We start from the raw sequence: 19,938 nt of genomic DNA on the forward strand, positions 1-19,938 counted from the left end.
TATCACATCTTCTTTATCTATTCATCTGTCAATGGACATCTGGGCTCTTTCCATATTTTGGCTATTGTGGACACTGCTGCTATAAACACTGGGGTACAGGTGCCCCACTGAATCATTATTTTTGTATCCTTTGGATAAATACCTAGTAGACACTGAGCAATTTCTAAGCTTCAGTCATGGAAGTCTTGAAGCTTTCTTTTGGTCCTCTTAGAATGCTTCTTCTGGGGGAAAACTAGTCACCTTGCAAGATTTCCAGAACCCTGAGACTGCCATGCTGGAGGCAGTCCTAGTTAGCCACATGAAACCTGTTTATGCAGAGATGACCAACCCAGCACCCATGCTCCAGCCATACCAGGCAAGGAACCAGACACTTAAGAAGATTTACTTTAAGTCAGGAAGTTGTGGGCTGATATGTTATGTGTAGTAGATAACTACACAGAATATTAATTAATTCTTATTTCCTATAACTCCTGTTTTCTCAGGAAGTAAAACTTGAATAATTTTAAGTCACTTCTTGCTGCTTCCTTCTATCTGATTCCAGCTGCAAACTATCCAGCAGAATTTTCTTGATTTCTTTTGAGGCATATGCTCAGCAGTCTTATCTAATTTATAGTCACCAGATTTACTTCCTGTTTTTTTTTTAATTAGTTATTTCAGCAGGATGGTAGAGGTTTGGGATTAGAATATAATATGCAATTTTCTTTCAATCCTAGAAGTTTGTCCTGACTAGTGCTTTAAAGCTAATCAGGTCTTTTAAAACATTGAATCGAAATTTCTCTTGCCATTTTCTAAACCCATCTTTCTTTTCTGTATACCTAATCAAAACAGACAAAATTCTGATGAATCATTGTTAAACTGTTAGCTTTTCTTTAAAAATGAAAGAAAAAGAAATACTTGTAACAAAGGTAAGAGCATATTCACCATAATATTCAAATGAGTACTTTTTTAAATTTTCAACCCCATTGCATAAGCCACTTCCCCTTACCCTATCCCCTGAGATACCACTTGCCTTGCCAAGGCTTTGGAAAGTTTCTATGCTAAATACCATTTAACATACAAAGGGAAAATTTATACATACGTGATTAACTGAGCGATATCATGATGTTTTCTTCGGAGGAGGACACTTCCCCTCCATTTAGAAAAATTTTCCAAGGTGAAGCTTGCATTTGGGGTTATCTTTATTTTATCCTCATCATTCCAGATTTCCACACCAACTAAGGCCACATGAGTATTGAGTTTTTTGTAAAGCTGTCCAAAGAGAATACATGTCAAAGGAACTACATAATGGTGATATTATCTTTCAATATTTTCAATGTACTGTAGATTTTTGAACTTATTAATAGCAGCACTGTAAAAACTTTCCAAACATACTTGTAAAATGGAAGTTATTACCTCTTTTCACAGATGCTAGCTAGCATCCCTGTTTAGGCAAGGCAGACACCCTTAGATAATTCACTGTGAAACTCCTTTTTTTTTTTTTTGGAGAAAAGTTCCTATTGAAACAACCTTCTCTTGCTTGCAACCTCAAGAAACATTATAATTTTCTGTTAGTAGTTCATTACTATGACTTCAACTTAAGTGTATTTATTCAAATGCTTTGCAATGTTCTCAGAGTAATAACATTTCAGAATTAGCAATGTTGATCCAGTACTGGTTTGGACACTGGGAAAGGAACATGCTATATGAAAAAGTCCTGCATCTGTGAGTCACAATAAAGTAAGTGGTCCTCTAATTCTTAAAACTGGACTGAACCAAATAATCTATAATGCACATAGGATAATCTTTAGAAATAATGAATTAATCTTATAAGAAGAGAGTATGTTTACTCTAAAAACAAAAGTTTAAATTGCTGCTATAGTTCACAAAACTGCACAGTGTTGGTCAGATAAACTTCCAGTTATTAAATGAATGAGTTCTGGGGATCTAATATACAGCTTGGTAGTGATAGTAATAATACTGTCTTAATTACTTTAAGATTGGTGAGAATAATTTTTAAATGTTCTCACCACAAAAAAGCAACAGCAACTATGTGATGCAATGGAGGTGTTAGCTAACATGGCAGAAATCATTTTGCAAGTAAGTATATCAAATCAACACACTGGACCCCTTAAATTCACACAATGTTATATGCCAATTATATCGCAATAACGCTGGGAAAAAACCTGCACAGTGACAGGTTTTCTCATGGGGCAACTTCTTGCTGAGAAACCTGAAGGAACTGTTTAAGTAGTTTGGAAAACAATAAAAGCATTGAGGAATGCAATTATCATCAAAAGAAGTCAGAATCTAACTAGATTAAAACCCTCCCCTTGATGATTCCCTCAACTTCCCTCTTCCGTTCTTTCTTTATTTGACCCACCTGACTAAACTTCAATCCTGGTTAAAACAATTCCTCCCTATGACTCTCCTGCACCATGCCCCAGAACAAAGGAGAGAGCACACTATGCTGACTGGTTTCACTTGGAAGCCATGACTACTAACCTCAAGTGGTCTTTACCAGTCTCAGCAAACCTGCTGCATTTCCAAAATCCATTTACTCCCAGAGGCTTCTGCACATTTTTTCCATGCTCACTCTTCTCTTTTAGAAATTGTGACACTTTCTATTAAAACCTCACTTTGAGCAGATGCCCCTGCTTCCAAACTCACTCAGAGTATAGAAGCAACCAGAAGAGAATATCCACAAGCTCCCACCACTGTCTGCCTACTGGCTTACTTCAAACAACATATACCTCCCCTTCTTTACTATATGAATGAATGCTGCATGCCTAAGGCCAACTTCTCCACTCATGCACTAGATTTCCGACCTCTTCCCAGGTCAAGGAGATTATTCTGGCAATTCTTCCATCGTCCTTGCAATTCTATGCTTAGCCTTCCACAGAATCATTCCCATCAGCATAAAAAGGATGACCCATCATGGTTGGGGGACAATTTTTATGACCCCTCTCCCTTTCACTTATTTCCATTTCTCTGCTTCCATTTATAGCAAAACTTCTGAAGAGAATTTTCTGTATCTGTTGTCTCTAATTCTACTTCCTATTCTCATTGGACTCACTCTAATCATGCTTGTACTCTTACACTTTACAGAAACTTGCATCATCCAGGTGACTAATAACTTCTACTTTGTTAAATCCAATGGCCAATCCTCAGTCCTCAGAAGCATCTAACATCATTGATCATTTCTTCCTTTGATAGATTTTTGTTTCAAGTAGCTTCCAGAACAACACTATCCCCTGATTTTTCTCAAAGCTCATTGTCTACTCTTTATTGGTCTCTGTCATTTTCTCCTGCACTTTGATTTCTCCTCAAAGAAGAACTTCAAGGACCTGTTCTCAGTCTTTTTTCTACTTATCTATGCCCACTCCTTTGGTTCTCTTATACCAGGATTGGTAAGCTTATTCTGTAAAGGTCCACAGAAAATGCTTCAGACTTTGAGGCTGCGTGGTCTCTGTGGTAACTACTCACCACCACTGGCACTCTTGGGTGTAGCTATGTTTCATTAAAACTACTTTTAAAAAGGCAGCAGGCCAAATCTGGCCCACAAGCTACAGTTTGCTGATCCATGTCATATGCCATCTGTATGTGTTAAAGACATGGATTTATATCTCTACCCAGACCTAGCCCCTGAACTCCAAGCAATCTTGTATATCTAGCATTTTCACCTGGAAATCTTTTTTTTTTTTGCATCCATGAATCTTCTCTTTAATCTTTAATGATCCAAAAGTTTACAATGATATAATCTGACACATGTTACTAGGTGCTGGACATGTGGAGGGCATTGTCAATATGGACATGTCTACCCCTCATCTCAGGGAAATTTCCTAGTATTATTTCTCTGATTTTTGAAATGTAAAGTCTCTAATTTTTCATTTCTTAAATATAAAAATGTATAAATGTATAAATGAAACATGTACACATTTGAAAAAATTATAGTCATAGAACACTTTTAATAAAAATTAGCAATCCACTGCCATTGCCACCCCCACTAAGAAACAATAATATTTTTGTTGAGATATAATTGACATATAACATTATATTAGTTTTAGGTATACAACATAATGATGTGCACCTGGAAATCTTTATACAAAAAGATATCTCAAAGCAAATGTGTTCCAAACGGAAATCCTCATCTTTCCTCTGAGTCACTATCCCCCACCATGTTACCCATCCTTAAAGTTGCTCAGGTTTAAATCCTTGATGTCACTTGACTCTCTTCCTTTTCTTATACTTATCTCTCATCTACCTCATCTACCCTGTGTACTCTATCCAGAGATCAGCTATTCTCAATAGATCCAATACCACTGCTTTTTCTCAAGCCACCATCATTTCTTGCCCTGAGTTAGGGAATAATTCCCCTACCTTCTGCCAATTGCTTTCCTTCAGTTTATTTCCAATATAATGGCCAAGATAACCTTTTAAGAATACACATCTGAACATGTTACACCTCAGCTCAGGCTCTCCAATGTCTTCCTTGCTTGTGAAGAATAACAAAGTCCTTACACAGGCCTACCAGGAGCTGCAGATTCCGACCACTGCTACCTGTCAGATGTCATTTGCTCCCACCCTTGCCCCGGCTTACTGCATGCCATCCACAATGGCCTTCCCACTGTTCCTCAAATATGACAATCTAGGTTCTGTCCTCAGAACCTCACTCTGCCTTGCACAACCTCCCCTAGAGTCAGACTCTTATCTCCGTTCCTTTCCTTAACTCAAATGTCACCTTGGACACTTTGGACTTGAGCTTTCTTATTTAACACAGCACCCAAGATGAACCTATCTCTTTATTTTTAAGCTGCTTTATTTTTTTAGACCACTTATAATCACCATCCTATATTCTCTTTATTTGGTGTGTTTATGTTCATCTTGAACAAGAATGTAAACTCCTTGAAGGGATATTTGTCAGTTTTGTTCCTCACTTTATTTCTGTCACCTAGAAAAGTTCCTGTCACAAAGATGTTCAATAAATATGGCCAGTTCTTGGGGTTCTTTAAGAGGAGTCAGAATGATCTTTGTGGTGAGAAGATGAGATAGGGATGATATTGGTCATTAAATCCACCTTCATTTTCTCTCTATCCTTAGAGGACTTGCAGGCTACTACAAAGTGACTCACTCATGTAAGTAGGCAGACTAACTGTATGTTCAACTAACAAGACACTAACAATTAGATTTAAATAGAAGGGATACAGAAATCATTTTTAAAAGATTTTGTTAATTAGATGACAAAATCATCTAATTTTTCCAATTGAAATGGATTTTGAAATCAACATCTTTCCAATTGAAATGGACTTTGAAATCCAACCAATCCAAGTTCAAATCTTATCTCTACCATTTCCTAACTTTGTGATTTTAGGCAAGTTACTTTGCTTCCCAGAATTTAATTCTTTAGCTATAAATTAGGTTTAGGAATATCGCAGAGCTGTTTTGAAGATTCATTGAAATGATGTATTGAAAGATAGTACTGTGCCAGAGTTTGGCTGATTTTGTTTGTTTTCCCATGTTCTCCCATAGATGGGCTTTCTGTTGGGATTTGCTGGTGAGTGCTGTCTCCCCAGGCTTTAGAAAAACAAAACAAAACAACCAATTCAAACAAAACCATTTCTTATACCTTCATCAGCCTGAGAGTTGTGTGGCAAGTAGGTAAGAAACATCTCTATCATGTAATATTAATATTCAATTAAGTAGCAAAATTTCAAGAACCAGTCAGCAGTATTAATCTTAGGAGTATTGTCTCTCTTTCCTTGCTTCATGAGCATTCATAGATACACCCAATGACACTGCCTCACAAATTGTTAAAATTGCACTTGAAGTATACCATACCATGTTGACATAATTGGCCATTTCAAACACCCTCTTTCTTATTTCCTCTGGATCTTGATTGTACTTTTTAAACTGGAAAAAAAACAAAACAAAACACACAAACAAAAACCAACCATGACAAAATATGGGTACTGACAGAAATGAATATAATTGGAAGGTAAAAAAAATTAAAAGGTAACTTCAGTTTATTTTGCTTATCAGTGGTTATAATTAATAATCAGTTATAAAAGTTAACAGTTAAAAGATAGAAGCAAAATGCTCCCTTATTTCTTTAGCTAAATTGAAGTACTTTTGGAGTAAAGATGATGTTTTACCCCTAAAGTAGTAGCTCAGTGTAAAGTTCTAAGGAATTACTCCAAATATATTCTCATTTAAATGCCATGGTTTCACAAGCTGTGCAGAACTGGTGCAAGGAATAGCTTATTCATATATATGAATGATAAATGATAAATGAATGTAGTATAATGAGAGGTCAAGCTTTAGGGCATGAAGAAATTAACTTATCATATTATCATAGTGCAAAGCTTTCCCTTTTGAGATCACACATGTGAACCTTAGTTTTCCAATATTTGAAAATGCATTCTTGTAAATAATATAAACAATGAATATTACCAAAAAATGCTTTTTTCAGAAAATTCCATTCATCAGTCTTGTACATTTACCACTCTCTGATGAGGATAAATTCTAACTTACCAGTGATTTAACTGCTTAATGAAAGAAAAAGGACAAAGGAATTTAATTGGAAACTAAGTTTGGATACAATAATAGAGGATAAAATGCAAAAAATTCACTTTATGCATATCATATCAGGTGCACATTCTTGAGAAGGAAAAATCATATCAGTCTAATTATATGTCAAATTTCCTAGGATCAGAACAATTCATAAAAAGGAATAGCTCAGATTCATGATTTTTCAAAACTGATCCATATGTTTATTTTTCTCAAAATAAATTCATGTAGAAGGGGATTTTAAAAGACACATTTATCTGTTATAATTACCTCACCATTATCCAGCACCAAATAATATTCTATGTATTTCTTATGTTCCAGACCCTTCTGGTCTTTGGATTTCTGTAATAAATATAAAAAAGAAAATTACTGAAACAACATCATTCTCCTTAAGAGTCATTCTTTTATTTGAAATGTGTAATTTTAGAAAAGATTGGTTGATATCTGGCAATAAGGGAAAACAACATTACCATTTTAACTCTAACCAAGCAAAATTATCTATAGATGAGGTTCAGAATATCAGAGCTAGAAGGGACATGAGTGAAATTCTAGTCTGACTCCATTTTGACAGAATTTAAATGATTGCACATGTACTGGAACTAAAACCAAAGTTTTCAGATTTTTTGAACAATGGGCTTTCTCCACTATCCTGCCCTGAAATGGAGAAACTCTGACTTCATCATCCTCCTAGTGTTTTCTTGTTGTTGTTGTTGCTGGAGGTGGTGGTGGTGGCTATAAGTAGCCTTTTATCCTTCTGTCAGTGAGCACCCCCTTCCTTAGCAACAGTGCAAAGCCCAGAGCCCCCATGGCACCTATCTCTCTTCACCATGGCTCTCTTTTCCTCAGGCAGAGGTGGATCTCTTTCCCACATTCCAAGCTTCCTTTTATTCCACCAAACCAAACCAAACAACAACAAAAGACACATTTCATAGTGCATTGTTCCACTGAAAAGTAGCAGATACATTATTCATACTAAATAATAAACTATCAAAGTTTATTATATTTTTGGAAGTACTTGTATTTTTTTAACATTTTATTTATTTATTTGAGAGAAAGAGAAAGGGAGCACGAGTGGTGGTGGGGCAGTCAGAAAGAGAGGGAGAGAGAGAATTTCAAGCAGACTCCATGCTGAGCATGGAGCCCGACTCAGGGCGTGATCACATGAACCTGAGATCATAACCTCAGCCAAAACTAAGAGTCCAATGCTTAACAGAGTGAGCCACCCAGGGGCCCCAGAGGTGGTTGTCTTTTTTTTTTTTTCTTATTATGTAATGTATGATTAGTCACTATACATTACATCATTAGTTTTTGATGTAGTGTTCCATGATTCATTGTTTGTGTATAACACCCAGTGCTCCATTCAGTACATGCCCTCTTTAATACACATCACCAGGCTAACCCATTCACCCAAACCCCTCCCCTCTAGAACCCTCAGTTTATTTCTCAAGGTCCCTAGTATCTCATGGTTCGTCTACCCCTCTGATTTCCCCCGCTTCATTTTTCCCTTCCTGCTATTTTCTTCTTCTTCTTTTTTTTTTTTTAGCACATAATGTATTATTTGTTTCAGAGGTACAGGTCTGTGATTCATCAGTCTTACACAATTCACAGCGCTCACCATAGCACATACCCTCCCCAGTGTCTATCACCCAGGTGCCCCATCCCTCCCACCCCCCACCACTCCAGAAACACTCACTTTGTGTCCTGAGATTAAGAATTCCTCATATCAGTGAGGTCATATGACACATGTCTTTCTCTGATTGACTAATTTTGCTCAGCATAATACCCTTCAGTTCCATCCAAGTCGTTGCAAATGGCAAGATTTCATTCCTTTTGATGGCTGCATAATATTCCATTGTATATAAATACCACTTCTTCTTTATCCATTCATCTGTCCATGGACATCTTGGCTCTTTCCACAGTTTGGCTATTGTGGACATTGCTGATATAAACATTGGGGTGCACGTACCCCTTCGGATCCCTACATTTGTATCTTTGGGGTAAATACCCAGTAGTGCAAAGGCTAGGTCGTATGGTAGCCCTATTTTCAAATTTTTGAGGAACTTCCATACTGTTTTACAGAGTGGCTGCACCAGCTTCCATTCCCACCAACAGTGTAGGAGGGTTCCCTTTCTCCACATCTCAGCCAACATCTGTCATTTCCTGACTTGTTAATTTTAGCCATTCTGACTGACGTGAGGTGGCATCACATTGAGGTTTTGATTTGGATTTCCCTGATGCCAAGCAATGTTGAGCACTTTTTCATGAGTCTGTTGACCATAGGGATGTCTTTTTTGGAAAAATGTCTGTTCATGTCTTCTGCCCATTTCTTGATTGGATCATTTGCTCCTTGGGTGTTGAGTTTGATAAATTCTTTATAGATTTTGGATACTAGCCCTTTATCTGATATGTCATTTGCAAATATCTTCTCCCATTCTGTCGGTTGTCTTTTGGTTTTATTGACTGTTTCTTTTGCTGTGCAAAAGCTTCTTATCTTGATGAAGTCCCAATAGTTCATTTTTGCCCTTGCTTCCCTTGCCTTTGGTGATGTTTCTAGGAAGAAGTTGCTGCGGCTGAGGTCGAAGAAGTTGCTGCCTGTGTTCTCCTCTAGGATTTTGATGGAGTCCTGTCTCACACTTAGGTCTTTCAACCATTTGGAGTCTATTTTTATGTGTGGTGTAAGGAAATGGTCCAGTTTCATTCTTCTGCATGTGGCTGTCCAATTTTCCCAACACCATTTGTTGAAGAGACTGTCTTTTTGCCATTGGACATTCTTCCCTACTTTTTCAAAATGAGTTGACCATAGAGTTGAGGGTCCATTTCTGGGCTCCCCATTCTGTTCCATTGATCTATGTGTCTGTTTTTGTGCCAGTACCATACTGTCTTGATGATGACAGCTTTATAATAGAGCTGGAAGTCTGGAATTGTGATGTCACCAGGTTTACTTTTCTTTTTCAACATTCCTCTGGCTATTCGGGGTCTTTTCTGGTTCCATACAAATTTTAGGATTATTTGTTCCATTTCTTTGAAAAAGGTGGATGGTATTTTGTTAAGGATTGCTTTGAATGTGTAGATTGCTCTAGGTAGCATTGACATCTTCACAATATTTCTTCTTCCAATCCATGAGCATGGAATGCTTTTCCATTTCTTTGTGTCTCCCTCCATTTCTTTCATGAGTATTTTATAGTTTTCTGAGTACAGATCTTTTGCCTCTTTGGTTAGATTTATTCCTAGGTATCTTATGGTTTTGGGTGCAATTGTAAATGGGATCGACTCCTTCATTTCTCTTTCTTCTGTCTTGTTGTTGGTGTATAGGAATGCCATTGATTTCTGTGCATTGATTTTATATCTTGCCTCTTGACTGAATTCGTCTATGAGTTCTAGCAGTTTTGGACTGGAGCCTTTTGGGTTTTCCACATAAAGTATCATATCATCTGCAAAGAGGAGAGTTTGACTTCTTCTTTGCTGATTCGGATGCCTTTGATTTCTTTTTGTTGTCTGATTGCTGTGGCTAGGATTTCTAATACTATGTTTAATAGCAGTGGTGATAGTGGACATCCTTTATGTGTTCCTGACCTTAAGGGGAAAGCTCTCAGTTTTTCCCCTTTGAGAATGATATTCGCTGTGGGCTTTTCATAGATGGCTTTTATGATATTGAGGTATGTACCCTCTATGCCTATACTCTGAAGAGTTTTGATCAAGAAAGGATGCTGTACTGGGTCAAATGCTTTTTCTGCATCTATGGAGAGGATCATATGTTTCTTGTTCTTTCTTTTATTAATGTATTGCATCACACTGATTGATTTGCAGATGTTGAACCAAACTTGCAACCCAGGGATAACTCCCACTTGGTCATGGTGAAGAATCCTTTTAATGTACTGTTGGATCCTACTGGCTAGTATTTTGGTGAGAATATGTGCATCCATGTTCATCAAGGATATTGGTCAGCAATTTTCCTTTTGAATGGGGTCTTTGTCTGGTTTTGGGATCAAAGTAATAGTGGCCTCATAAAACGAGTTTGGAAGTTTTCCTTCCATTTCTATTTTTTAGAAGAGTTTCAGAAGAATAGGTATTAATTCTTCTTTAAATGTTTGGTAGAATTCCCCTGGGAAGGCATTGGTCCCTGGGCTTTTGTTAGTTGGGAGATTTTGATTACTGCTTCAATTTCCTTAGTGGTTCTAAGTCTGTTCAGGTTTTCTATTTCGTCCTGGTCCAGTTTTGGTAGTTTATACATCTCAAGTAATGCATCCATTTCTTCCAGATTATCTAATTTGCTGGCATATAGTTGCTCATAATATGTTCTTATAATTGTTTGTGTTTCTTTGGTGTTGGTTGTGATCTCTCCTCTTTCATTCATGATTTTATTTATTCGGGTCCTTTCTCTTTTCTTTTTGATATGTCTGGCCAGGGGTTTATCAATCTTACTAATTCTTTCAAAGAACAAGCTCCTAGTTTTATTGATCTGTTCCTCTGTTCTTTGGGTTTCTATTTCATTGATTTCTGCTCTGGTCTTTATTATTTCTCTTCTCCTGCTGGTTTTAGGCTTTATTTGCTGTTCTTTCTCCAGCTCCTTTAGGTGTAGGGTTAGGTTGTGTATTTGAGACCTTTCTTGTTTCTTGAGAAAGGCTTGTATTGCTATACACTTTCGTCTTAGGGACTGCCTTTGCTGTCCCAAAGATTTTGAACAGTTGTGTATTCATTTTCATTTGTTTCCATGAATTTTTTAAATTCTTCTTTAATTTCCTGGTTGACCCATTCATTCTTTAGTAAGATGCTCTTTAGCCTCCATGTATTTGAGTTCTTTCTGACTTTCCTCTTGTGATTGAGTTCTAGTTTCAAAGCATTGTCATCTGAAAATATGCAGGGAATAATCCCAGTCTTTTGGTACCAGTTGAGACCTGATTTGTGACCTAGGATGTGATCTATTCAGGAGAATGTTCCATGGACACTCAAGAAGAATGTGTATCCTGTTACTTTGGGATGGAATGTTCTGAATAGATCTGTGAAGTCCATTTGGTCCAGTGTGTCATTTAAAGTCTTTATTTCCTTGTTCATCTTTTGCTTAGATGATCTGTCCATTTCAGTCAGGGGGGTGTTAAAGTCCCCTCCTATTATTGTATTGTTGTCAATGTGTTTCTTTGCTTTTGTTATTAATTGGCTTATATAATTGGCTGCTCCCATGTTAGGGGCATAGATATTTACAGTTGTTAGATCTTCTTGTTGGATAGACCCTTTAAGTAGGATATAGTGTCCTTCCTCATCTCTTATTATAGTCTTTGGTTTAAAATCTAAGTTGTCTGATATAAGGATTGCCACTCCAGCTTTCTTTTGGTTTCCATTAGCATGGAAAATGGTTTTCCACCTCCTCACTTTCAATCTGGGGTGTCTTTGGGTCTAAATTGAGACTCTTGCAGACAGCATATCGCTGGGTCTTGTTTTTTAATCCAATCTGATAGCCTGTGTCTTTTGATTGGGGCATTGAGCCCATTTACATTCAGGGTAACTATTGAAAGATATGAATTTAGTGCCACTGTTTTGCTTGTAAGGTGACTGTTACTGTCTATTGTCTGTGTTCCTTTCTGGTCTATGTTACCTTTAGGCTCTCTCTTTGCTTAGAGGACCCCTTTCAAATTTTCTTGTAGGGCCGGTTTCGTGTTTGCAAATTCCTTTAGTTTTTGTTTGTCCCGGAAGTTTTTATCTCTCCTTCTATTTTCAATGACAGCCTAGCTGGATATAGTATTCTTGGCTGCATATTTTTCCCATTTAGTGCTCTGAATATATCATGCCAGTCCTTTTGGCCTGCCACGTCTCTGTGGATAGGTCTGCTGCCAATGTAATCTTTCTACCATTGTAGGTTACAGATCTCTTGTCTCGAACTGCTTTCAGGATTTTCTCTTTGTCTCTGAGACTCTTGAGTTTTACTATTAGATGTCAAGGTGTTCACATATTTTTATTGATTTTGAGGGGTTTCTCTGTGCCTCGTGGATTTTGATGCCTGTTTCCTCCCCCAAATTAGGGAAGTTCTCTGCTATAATTTGCTCCAGTATACCTTCTGCCCCTCTCTCTCTTTCTTCTTCTTCTGGGATCCCAATTATTTTAATATTTTTTTGTCTTATGGTATCACTTATCTTCAAATTCTGCCTTCATGATCCAGTAGTTGTTTATCTCTGGATCTTTATCTCAGTTTATCTGAGCTCTTTTTCTCAGCTTCTTTATTTTCCATCATTTGGTCTTCTATACCACTGATTCTCTCTTCTGCCTCATTTATCCTAGCAGTTAGAGCCTCAATTTTTGATTACACCTCATTAATAGCCTTTTTGATTTCCACTTGGTTAGATTTTAGTTATTTTATTTCCCCAGAAAGGGTATCTCTAATATCTTCCATGGTTTCTTCAAGCCCAGCTAGTATCTTTAAGTCGTCATTCTGAACTCTAGTTCCAACATCTTACTAATGTCTCTATTGATTAGGTCCCTAGTAGTCGGTACTGCCTCTTGTTCTTTTTCTGACGTGATTTTTTCTGTCCTTTTTTCCAGAGGAGAATAGATCAATGAGAGAACAAAATGCTAACAGTTTAACAATGACCCCAGAAAAATGTACACTAAACAAATCAGAAGAGACCTGAAACCGGGGGAAAAGAAAGGGAAAGAAAGAAGAAAGAAAAAAGAAAAAAGAAAAAGAAAAAGAAAAGATAAAAAAAAGAATATGATCAAACATGATTAGGCTGGTGAATCGATCAGTGCCACACACTGGATTTTGGGCGTATATTGGTCTGTTCGAAGAAAGTGCCTCCCAAAATTTTAAAGAAAGAAAAACTTATACATGTAGAAAAATAAGGGTAAATATGATGAAGGGATAGAATATGACTGTAAAGATGAAAATTATAAAAGATTTTATAATAGGAATTGATAATATAAGAATTTTGTTGAAAACAGAAAGAAGCAGATTTAAAAAAAAAGGGGGAGAGAATGTGATAAGGCAGGAGACTAGAGATTGAGGGTATATTTAGTTGTGTTAGAAGAAACTGTATCCCAAAATTTTAAAGAGAGAACAACATATATATATATATATATATCAAAGATATGTTTAACTACTATGAAGGGATAGAATATGACTTTAAAAATGAAAAATAAAAAACATTTTTAATAAAGGGATTAATAAGATGTTGGTTGAAAAAGGGAAAAAGAAAAATTCAAATAAAAAAAGAAAGAAAAAGAAAGTTAAAAAAATAGTTAACTTTGAAAGACTAAAGAATCATGGGGAAAAAGCCATGAATTCTATGTGCAGTATTCCCCTAGCACTGGAGTTCTGCCGTTCTCATTGATGGGTAAACTTGGTCTTGGCTGCCTGTTCTTGCTGATCTGGGGGAGGGGCCTGTCGCAGCAGCTCACAAATATCTTTGCAAGGGGCAGAATTGCCCTGCCCTTGCCAGGGGCTGGGCTAAGTAATATGCTTGGGTTTGCTCTCGGGAGCTTTTGTTGCCTGCAAGCTTTCCGCACAGCTTTGGGGGATGAGAGCAAAAATGGCAGCCTCCCAATCTTTGCCCCAGAAGAGCCAAGAACTCAGGGCCCCACTCCTCAGTGAGCCCCAGAGAATAGCAGTCAATCACTCCCATCTCCCTGGTCTCTGTCCGCACTCCTGCTCACCTGGCCTGTGACTGAGCATTTCTATCTCTGGCACACAACCAAGTTTGGAGTCTCCAAACCCAGCAGGTTCCTGCAGTGCACTATCAAGTTGCTCCACCCAGGGGAGGAAGGGGAATCTCCCTGGATCTGCCGCTTGTTGAGTCCCTGCTGGAGTAGCAGTGGCCCAACTGTGCCGTGGATCATGGTTTATGGCAACCCCGAGCTGAGAGCCCACTCCTCGGCTCTGTCTCTGCAGCCAGCTTTCCCGCTCCGATAGCTGGGAGCTCTGCCGCACTCAGGCATCCCCGGTCTTTCTGTGACTCCGAGGGTCCTGAGACCACACTGTCCCAGCGAGGATTCCACCCCCCACTTAGCCACTGGAACAACGTCCCTCAGAGAAGAAGACTTTTAAAAGTTCCGATTTTGTGTTCCGCTGCTCCATCACTTGCTGGTAGCAGCTGATGGAGGCCCCCTCCCCTGCCATCTATCCTCCCGAATATCACGTCGGATTCGCTTCTCCACACGTCCTACCTTCCAGAAAGTGGTCGGTTTCCTGTTCAGAGAGTTGTTGCTATTCTTTTCTTCCATCTCCTGTTGAGTTCATAGGTGTTCAGAATGGTTTGATCCCTATCTAGCTGAATTTCTGGGACCAGACGAAATTTAGGTCTCTTCCTCCTCTGCCACTTTGCTCCTCCCCCCGAGGTGGTTGTCTTTTAAACAGGCAAATGAGCTTCCATTAAAAGAACACATTACTGAAAGTAGACTTTTAGGTGTAGTCCAATAAGCTACACACTTCCCTCCCAGCCTCCTCATTGAGAAAGCAGGCGAGGGAAGATAAATTGGAAGATAATTCCAGCAGAGAAAAAAAAAATGAACAAAAAGACTGAAGTGAATTGATATTGGCATGTTTAAAGCACAGAAAAGATATCTGTGTTTGTCAGAATATATTGGGGGAGGTTTTTCGTAGGCAGGGAGTAGAAGGAGGTAGATTACAGATAGAAGTGGGGCCCTAAGCATATAAGGATTTGTAACTCACTGTCATCCTCCTCTTTTTGACCTCTCTATATTAAGGCCCTCATAAAAGCTCAACCCCACGTCCCATTCTTTATCTACACATTCTTCCTAGGTAATCCCATCCCGTGTTATGCCTTGTTTGAATAGGAACTCTGCACTAATTACTTTCAAATGTGTATCTCCAGCCTTGGCCTCTCCTCTAAAGGCCAGACTGCTATAATTAACTACCTATTCCATGCATCCATTCAAATGTCTAATACCACAAATTTAACATGGTCAAAATAAAACTACTGATTCCCAAACTTCAAACAAAACCTGCTTCTCCCTCATTCTCCCCAGCTCAGGTAACAGTACTACCATCCATCATTTGCTCCAGCCCAAATCTAGAAATTATCCTTGATTCTTTTATCCTTCATCCCTAAGAGTGGTTCTTCTGGGTTCCCGGTATCATATCCCAGGTAGAATTTAAACACACAGCAAAGTGAACCCAAAAGAGATTTTCTTTTGCTTAAACCAATTCTGTCCAGTGCTTTGGATTCTGAGAACATTTGAAGAGATGATTGGATATAGTGTCCCCTGAAGGAAATGAACGTGATTATGGCAATGACTTTTTAGATACCTCCTATGGTTTCAACAAACCATATTCATTTTTCTTCCGTGAGTGGAAGAAAACTGTTGAATGAATTCATTCATAAAGACAGCAGGATATTTTATGTCAAAGTAATAATACTTTACACCTTTGTTGTTTGTTGAAGTATTGTTAACGTTGCCTGTTCCTAGAGGGCAAGCATTATTATATTTATACTTTTTTTAACTCTGGCACATTGTTGTTAATAATAGTTAATCCACAAACACTTATTAAATAAATCATCAATGTACAACAAGGTTCTAGTGTCTCTATAGCTTACGATAGTACTAGTACTTCAACAAAGACTATAAAATTTCCTTTAATTGCAACTACTAAGACTGGAGCGCAGCAGAGCCAGGACAGAATACATGAAAGCACTGCAAATAAAAGGGAAAGTATGCATACCACCAGACCGGTGGCAGGTAGAGCCACACTCTGCCGAGATCCATGTGCCCATAATATGTCATCCATCCCACAGGTGCTGTTAGTCTTTTCATCAGGATCATACCTGAAGAGTGCATGTTCCTGTCCATCCTGATTTGTGGGGCTTAAAGGTTCAATGAAGTACTTTTGATCTCCCTGACTGAAGTAGCCCCTGAAAAACATGAAAATCCGGGCTCCTTAAAAAATATTCCTGCTTTTGGGTGCTATATAGACTTATAGACTCCAAAACGTTGCCAATTCCACATAATTTCAAGCTCATGGCAGTAGACTATAGTGCAACACTGTAGCTAGATACACTTAGAGATGACCTAAACCTATTTTTTCTATAAGGAAATGGGACCTGTTGGGATGAAGTGACTGCTGTAATGTCACATAGCTAACTTACGTCAGTGCTGACATTAGAATGGAAATTTCCTGATTCTCACTCAGTGTTCTTCCAATCTAATACCTTGTCTGCTCAAAAGGTGCACTGAAAATAAAGACTTTGAAGGCTTATAAATAAGAGTTAAGATTCTAGATACACCTGGGTGGTTAATCAGCTCAGGTCATGATCCCAGGGCCCTGGGATTGAGTCCCACATCGGGCTCTTCGCTCAGCAGCGAGCCTGCTTCTCCCTCTGCCTGCAGCTCCCCCTGCTAGTACTTTTGCTCACTCCCTGGCGCACGCGCTCTCTCTCTCTAGCAAATAAATAAATAAAATCTTAAAAAAAAAAAAAGAGTTAAGATTCTCAGTCTATAACTTTTTGGATGTGATACCATGGGAAAATTACCTAAACTCACACAGCCTCAGTTTCTCCATCCATAACATGAGAATAGTACCTACCTAATAGAATGATTATAAAGGTTGAAGGACATAATATATAAAGCACATGATAAACAAATATTACCAATTTCTTCTCAGTTATCTCTGCTGAAGCCCCAAGCTAAGATTCATTTAACCACTATTTAGGGAGCACCCATTATTCATTAGTCCTTGGATTAAAGGCAGACAATAAGAAAAAAGAGTCATGGTTTCTCCTTTCATGGAGTTTATAGTCAAGTGAGGAAGACAGACGTGGATAAAATAGTCACATTTGACCCACAAATAACATAATTACATGACATATGAGATACTCAAAATTACAGATAACTGGTAGGACAAAAAAGTATAAAGATATGTAATAGGAGACTGGATTAAGTGTACACAGAACTAGAAGACAAGAGTGGATGGGAGGAGGGTGCCTGGGTGGCTCGGTTGGGTAACTGCCTTCGGCTCAGGTCGTGGTCCCGTGGTCCCGGGGTCCCGGGAACGAGTCCCACATCAGGCTCCTTGCTCAGCAGAGAGCTTGCTTCTCCCTCTGCCTGCAGCTCCTCCCCCCTGCTGCAAAATCTTAAAAGAGTGGATGGGAGGAGATAAGTAGGTAGTTTGTTGCAATGGTCTGCATAAAGGATCATGGTAGTTTGGACTAGGATGTGGCAGTAGAGAAAGAATGTAGTGAATAATCTCAGTGAATATTTAGCATATCTAATCAATAGGGCTTGATAATATGTTGAAAATGGGCAGCTGAGAAGCAAGAAATCATCAAGGAACCTAGGTTTCTGGATTGGGCAAGTGGTTGGTTGATTATATCATTCACTGAGATAAAGAACACTGGAAAAATAACAGATTTGGGAGAAAAACATTAGTTTGATTAGGGGTTTATTGCGATTGAGATTTCATTAATCTATCCAGATATGGATATATGGAAGACAAAATTAGATAATCAGGTCTGGGCATCAGAAGAAATATCTCATTGTAGAGAGATGCCTCGGGAGTCATTAATATACAGAAGAAAAGAATGTCATGCGCATTGATATGGGGACAAACTGAAGAGAGAGTTTAGAATAAAGAGGAAAGGTGAAGAGCTCCCATTCCCTAAAGAGTCAGACTCATAAAACCTATATTTTGAAAACAAACAAACAAACACACCTCTGCAAGCAATTCAAATGTGTAAATTTACAAACCACCATTAAGAGAAGCCCTGTTTCCTTCAAATCTCAAAATCCTTGAACCCTTAGGATTCATATTTAACTACAGTATACTTCATTCTATTTGAGATTCATCAGGTTTTTTAAAACACACACACTCATGCCAATACCACAGGTATATACACACAAACCATTCATGAAGCCTTACCTTAGACCCCTACATGTGCTGATGCTAGCATCTGAAACTTTTTCATTAATGATGTGTCCTTGGTAATAACAGTCATCCTATAGAAATGAAAAAGGGGGTTTTGTAAAGGAAAGTATATGTTTCGAAGATCCACTGCTAAATTTGAATTTGAAAGCTTGAAACAAGATCCCTAATGTTTTCAAATCACTTTATGCTGAGCAACAGTCAACTTAGAGATGTAAAAAAAAAATGGTTAAGAAGCTCTTTATGGTTGGGGCGGCTGGGTGGCTCAGTCGTTAAGCGTCTGCCTTTGGCTCAGGTCATGGTCCCAGGATCCTGGGATCGAGCCCCACATCGGGCTCCCTGCTCCACGGGGAGCCTGCTTCTCCCTCTCCCATTCCCCCTGCTTGTGTTCCCTCTCTCGCTGTGTCCCTCTCTGTCAAATAAATAAATAAAATCTTTAAAAAAAGAAGCTTTTTATGGTTAAAATCTGTAATATTTAGTTAATTAACCCAATGCTTAAAGAGCATTTACTAAATGCACATTGGTATTGCAGAAAAAGGATAACAGGGATAGATGCATCATCTGGAAGAAACAAATTTAGAGACAGAAGTTTAAAATCGGAGCCCCCAAAACATCAGAGGTTCATTCTTTCCCTTGGCTGATTGCTCATTTTATTTTCTAACACCTACAAGCTTTTTCCAAAGAATGGATTATCATGATAATGTTGTTATTTCTTGATTGATTCAAAGAGTTTCAGCAGACCGAGTTAGTATGACAGCCCCTTCTCCATCTGGAGCAAAATGCCCAATCCTAGCACTTTCCCATGTGGATGTACTTGAATCAAGCATACCTTTGTGCTTTGAGATAGATGAGGTATTGGCCCACATAAATGTCTGCCCCATCACTATGAGGAGAATGCCTGAAGGCCATCCAATAGAAAAATGGAGCTCAAAAAAGATGGCAATGACAAAAGACTCCTCACGCTGCTTCACACAGCCATATTTTCCAAATAAGAGTCAAGAATAAAAAATATTTAAGGAAAACAGAATCCTATAATTCTGTCATTGAGGCAATAGTCTTGAGTTGGAGCCACTATATGATCTAGAGAGGTGATTGGCATTGACTAAGAACATAAGATGTATTTAATTCTTCACTCTTCTAATGAAAATGAGAAACTCCTGCCCACTCTGTTATAGGGAGCTCCTGAAGGTTGGAAGAGGTTACCATGGTTGTCAAGGAATGCCTTTGTTCTTGTCAAACGGTACAAATATTAGAGGATCTATTAAGATATCACTACTGCAAGGTGGAGCAAGATGGCGGAGGAGTAGGAGACCTGGATTTCCTGTGGTCTCAGGAATTCAGCTGGATAGGGATCAAACCATTCTGAACACCTACGAACTCAACAGGAGATCGAAGAGAAGAATAGGAACAACTCTCTGAACAGAGAAGCGACCACTTCCTGGAAGGTAGGACGTGCGGAGAAGTGAATCCGAGGCGATATTTGGGAGGACAGAAGGCGGGGGAGGGGGCCTCCGTCGGCCGCTTCTGGCAAG

General features: G+C 38.5%; 1 protein-coding gene across 3 annotated transcripts in view; it reads right to left on the reverse strand.

The window, feature by feature from the left end:
- ADAM28 (ADAM metallopeptidase domain 28) overlaps positions 1-19,938 on the reverse strand; it is a 92,162-nt gene that overhangs the window by 53,406 nt on the left and 18,818 nt on the right. For 2 of the 3 annotated variants that reach the window (XR_012378105.1, XM_073892597.1), the window contains exons 5-9: positions 18,404-18,480; positions 16,211-16,400; positions 6,814-6,885; positions 5,815-5,886; positions 1,079-1,248 (exon numbers count right to left, since the gene is read on the reverse strand). Coding sequence is in view for 2 of the 3 variants with exons in the window: in XM_073892597.1 (XP_073748698.1) it covers positions 1,079-1,248; positions 5,815-5,886; positions 6,814-6,885; positions 16,211-16,400; positions 18,404-18,480 (581 nt within the window). In the remaining variant the exon portion in view is untranslated. The remainder of the gene's footprint in view (positions 1-1,078; positions 1,249-5,814; positions 5,887-6,813; positions 6,886-16,210; positions 16,401-18,403; positions 18,481-19,938) is intronic. The other variant, XM_073892598.1, reaches the window with a different exon arrangement.

The sequence above is a fragment of the Callorhinus ursinus genome, unplaced genomic scaffold (genome assembly GCF_003265705.2).
Source record: "Callorhinus ursinus isolate GAN/ISIS: 27379988/994484 unplaced genomic scaffold, GSC_fseal_2.0 scaffold4, whole genome shotgun sequence".
Lineage (NCBI taxonomy): Eukaryota > Metazoa > Chordata > Mammalia > Carnivora > Otariidae > Callorhinus > Callorhinus ursinus.